This window comes from Populus euphratica, unplaced genomic scaffold, assembly GCF_000495115.2.
Source record: "Populus euphratica unplaced genomic scaffold, PopEup_1.0 scaffold58.1, whole genome shotgun sequence".
In the NCBI taxonomy this organism is placed as follows: Eukaryota; Viridiplantae; Streptophyta; class Magnoliopsida; order Malpighiales; family Salicaceae; genus Populus; species Populus euphratica.
This window is the reverse complement of record NW_011499864.1, coordinates 1,688,538-1,693,248: the sequence shown is the minus strand read 5'-3', so window position 1 is coordinate 1,693,248 and position 4,711 is coordinate 1,688,538. Positions and strand designations below refer to the sequence as shown.

The 4,711-nt window shown below is 35.4% G+C and overlaps 1 protein-coding gene across 1 annotated transcript; it reads left to right on the top strand.

The window, feature by feature from the left end:
* Window positions 1–346: 346 nt before the first annotated feature.
* Window positions 347–3,875, top strand: LOC105125798 (Alba DNA/RNA-binding protein). Its single transcript, XM_011026417.1, has 8 exons — window positions 347–605; window positions 1,457–1,537; window positions 1,649–1,737; window positions 1,823–1,897; window positions 2,213–2,313; window positions 2,387–2,542; window positions 2,646–2,711; window positions 3,449–3,875. Exons 1-8 carry the CDS (start codon window positions 483–485, stop codon window positions 3,595–3,597), a joined length of 840 nt encoding a protein of 279 aa, XP_011024719.1. The 5' UTR covers window positions 347–482; the 3' UTR covers window positions 3,598–3,875.
* Window positions 3,876–4,711: the final 836 nt, after the last annotated feature.

Here is a 4,711-nt window from a genome sequence, read left to right as displayed (position 1 = left end):
TGTTTGTAATCACTCGAGAAGCTCATATGATTTTTATTTTTTATGAAAAATAAATGAATTCTATAAGATCTTCACTTCAAATTATGCAAAACTAGCCAAATTATATATAAAAAACAATATTCTTACATTTATTTATATAATATGTTTTATTTCGTGATGGTATAGATATAAATTACATGTTTTATTTAACCATTATATTAATATAAACTAACATAAGGATTCGATTGAAAATCTATCGATATTTCACTGACTTAATTCAGATAAAAAATACACGGGGGGCCTAAATTATCTATGTAAATCAGGGGCTTAGGTTTCCCCTATATTATATTATATTATATTATATTATTTTGGGTTTAGAATTGAATTAGAGCAGTAAGAAACGCAACATTTTCTGCTTATTGCCTAGGGTTTTAAAGGGTTTCTCTCTCTACTACTGCCACCACTACCACTAGAGCACTAGTATAATCTGAACAAGACAAGCCATGGATAGATACACCCGAGTCGAAAAGCCAAAGCCCGAGTCTCCCATAAACGAGAATGAGATCCGTATCACTTCCGGTGGCCCCCTCCGTAACTATATCAGCTATGGCACTTCTCTTCTCCAGGTACCATCTCCTCCTCCTCCTCCTCCTCCCTCTTTTTGTTTTTTAATTTTTTCTAAAAAAATTATACATGGACTGCTGTGATTATTCTTTATAATAATGATTTCGCTGCTGTTACTTGATTTGTTTTAATGGGGTTTCTAGGTTTTGGGGCATGTTGTATCTGTGTAGGGTTTTTAGTATTTTTATTGGTTGTTTCCTTCTGTTTTCTCTCTAATCTTTTTGTGTTTTCTTAGGTTGGTTCTTATGATTATCATTTTGTTGAAACCCAAGTTGAGCAAGCATTGAAAAGGTTTTTGATTTTTGTGCATTCTGGTTTTCTCTTTAATGGGCATGGTTGGGTGTTTTTTTTGCAGCACCGAGCATTTTCTGCTGTGGATTTTGTTATCTTCTGACCTGATGATAAGTTGCTATCATACGCGATAGCATGTTTGATAGAGTTCTAAGAACTCGGAGTGGCTTCATTTTGCTCAAATATTGATGCTTTTAGTACTAAATTGGTACTTTTGGCTAATTGATGCTGATGTTACCTAGCGATTATAGGCATTGTCTTGATCATTTGCAAGTGAAAAATGCTAAACAAATTGGTTCCTTAAATAGAAAAGTGCAATAGTCATGAGTTGAAAATGATTTGATAACTTTCGTTATAATGATTTGGCTTTGTCCTTTTCTTTTGTTTTTGGTATAATTTATTGGCCTTTTCTGGGATTTGTTCTTGCACTGCACTTGTCTTTATTTTCTTCGTTCAGGTACCATGCGTCCATAAATATAACAATTTGGTCCAATTATTTTCATTGCATCGTTAGGGTATGTTGTTGACTTCTGTATGATTGTTGTTTGTGATATTTTACCAGGAGAAACATGTTAAGGAGATTGTCTTGAAAGCCATGGGACAGGCAATCAGCAAGACAGTATCAGTTGCAGAAGGTATAAAGGTGGGTATGCCTTTCAAACTGATATTTTTTGAGTCACCAATACTTTTCCCTGCTCCCCTCTCCATGTAAAGAAACATGCAGAACTAATTAACCTTGCTAACACTAACTCAGCGGAGAAATCCTCGTTTGCACCAAGATACTGCCATCAGCTCAGTGAGCATAACTGATGTTTGGGAACCATTAGAAGAGGGCCTTGTACCGTAAGTTTTTTGAATCAGTTTTATACTATCCAGTTCCTGGCTTGAGTGTACTTGATGCTTCAGTGTTGGCAAAAACTTGTGACAGTGTGGAACAGACGCGCCAGGTCTCAATGATTACTATCACCTTATCTTTTAGAGAGCTAAACAAAATGTCTCCTGGGTAAGTTCATTATTCCATCATGTTTTTAGCTATAGTGAGATTAGGGAAGCTACTACAATGGACCAGAAAAAACCATGCAAAATATTTTTCTCCATTTCTAATTTTCATGGCATGGGGATTTCAAAGTTCTGCCTCAATATGCTATTTTCAGGGAGACCAGTCAAAGAAATGTTTTTAGTCAGTTAAGGGTCCATGACCTGCCTTTAGGATGTCTCAGTAGCAGCATGTATGAACTGATGCATACTGTGCACATATATTGATTTTTCTACTGGACTGTTGTAGCCCTTTGTATGAATGGATATCTTTTGTTACCAGGTACCAAGCTCCACACTCCATAAAACAGCCAAAGCAGCAAGATCAGCAGCAGCAGCAGCAACCTAGACAAGCACGTGGTTCCTACAATGCTGTTCCTGAAGGTAAATTGAAAACAAATGGACTATTGTCGATGTTGAAGTGTCTGGTTTAGACTAACATGATTTATAAACTTAGATTCATATGGCCGAGGTGATTTGTATGGCCGAGGACGTGGTAGAGGGAGAGGTCGGAACTGGGGCCGGGGTGGATATGGATATGGAAACTATCAGGGTAACTACCAAGGAAGCTATCGGGGAAATTATCACGGGAACTATCAGGGAAACTATCAAGGTATTAGTTATGAACATCGAGTTACTGATGGTGATGGCTTTTATTTTCTCTTACTTGTCCTTGAGTGCAGATCATAACCTTGAATTCACACTTTCTCCAATAGATAATGGTGGTTACTCAAATCAGGGCCGTGGTGGTGGGGGTCGGGGCAGGAACTGGGGTTATCGTGGTAAGTTACTTCTTTTACAGAATACCCATGCTAATCGTTCATGTTGACACTGGCTGTGAATTCTGTGAGTTCTGATGCAGCACAGCTTAGGAAGCTGTTCTGCAACTGAGTTGCAGGGACTGTTTAGGGCTATGAATTGTGGTGTGAATGGTAATTTTAGGGTTTGAGTAGATCTTGGTGGTCAATATCTATAGATTGATGGGGCTTGAACATGTGGATGTTTAGGAATTCAATGGAGGTTGTCTGATGGTTGGAAAATAGGATTTAAGTTGCTACAAATTGTAGAAACTATTAGAGGCACTAATATGATTTATAGGACACCTAGAGGTAGAGAAACCTGAGCTTCATTCCTGGGGTTTTTAGGAGTCCCGTGGGAAGATCAAGTTGCAATATCAAAAGGAAAGTTACTAGAGTTTTATTCATAAACGGTAATGCAAATATCGAAAGACTAAACAGAAATAAAGCCTAGATCCAGACAATTTTCCAGATTTTCTAGCAAATCTCGAAATTACATCAATAGTCCTTTCTACAATTTTATTTTAAAAAAAATTGCTTGTTTTTTTGTCTGCCTCAAGCTGGCATCAAATATGTTTATACTAGCATGATGTTATAGGCATTTGATTGGCACGTGCTAATGCTAAATGTGAATCTTCCACTTCGATGGTGGAATTAATTCCTGCAGTATAACTTTAGACGTGCTTCATATGCGTTTTGTACTGATGACATGATTGTTATAGGAACTGGATACGAAAGAGGCAGAGGTGGAGGGGGCAGAGGCTATGGCCAAGGTCGTGGAAGGATGGCCAATCGCTCAAGGGGCGGGGGCGGTGGCGGTGGCGGTGGTGGTGGCGGTGGAGGTGCTAGTGGCAACGGCAACCAAGCTTAAAAAGAGAATGGTGTTCTCTCCTTTTGCTTCAGCGAAATGCTTGCCTAGGCCAGTGGGCTAAATTTTAATCCCAATACTTGTGTTAGTGGCGTGAGATGTGGCTTGTGATCTCAAGCAGTTGTTTTGAATTTTCTCTATCATATGATTTGGGCGAGGTTATCCGTTTGGTTTTTGCATTTAGCCATGAGCAAGAGGAGTTTTATTATAATGCTGTAATTATTTTGCCCTTGTGGTTACCCTGTTCATATTATCTTATTATATTTCTTTATTCCTTCCAAGCCTTCTTGCTCCTCTTCATGTCCAAATCCAAATCTGTGTGACTTATGACTAGCCCTGAGGCAGTTTTTTTTTTTTTAAAAAAAAAAATTGGATGAAGATGACCTAGCCAAGCAACTCATGTTCTTTTTAGGTTACAATTTTGGTTGTGTATTTTTGTTTGTGTTTTAAAAGTGTTTTTGAAAAATTAAGATTTTATTTTATTTTATTTTTATTTAAATTAATATTTTTTAGTATTTTTAAATTATTTTAATGTATTGATATTAAAAATATTTTTAAAAAAATAAAAAAATATTCTTAAATAAAAAATTAACTATAATCCCAGCCTAAATAACTATGGAGACACGTTGTGCTGTGCTCATGTTGTTTGTTGCGATTCCACTGCCTGCAGCCCTTGGAGCAGACTGGAATGACAGTCTGCAATTTCTTAGTTGTATTTAGATTCTCGGAAGAATATTGGCAGTTTGGGTTATGCTTTTGTTTTATTTAGAGTGTATTTGGTATTGTAGTAGTTTTTATAGTAATGATTTAAAAAAAATTTATTTTATAAAAATTATTTTTAGTTAAGGTTGATTTGAAAAAATAGATATTTGGTTAAAATTATGATTAAAATTGAAATTGAAAAAAAAATAGTTTGATGTGTTTGGTTAAGAATATTTTTGAAATTGATGTTATAAAATAATTTAAATATATATATATATTAATATTGATGATTTTTAATTTAAATATTATGGATTTAACTATTGTTATTATATATTAATAAAAAATATTAAAAAAATTAACACTAAAAAAAAAATATTCATGTAGTGCAAGTGAACAGTACAAGAAAATTACATTA

Coding starts and splice junctions, on each gene's coding strand:
- LOC105125798 (XM_011026417.1), top strand. CDS start 483: ATGGATAGATACACCCGAGTCGAAAAGCCAAAGCCCGAGTCTCCCATA. Junction 1,738..1,822: donor TTAGAAGAGGGCCTTGTACC/GTAAGTTTTTTG, acceptor AACTTGTGACAG/TGTGGAACAGACGCGCCAGG. Junction 1,898..2,212: donor CTAAACAAAATGTCTCCTGG/GTAAGTTCATTA, acceptor TTTTGTTACCAG/GTACCAAGCTCCACACTCCA.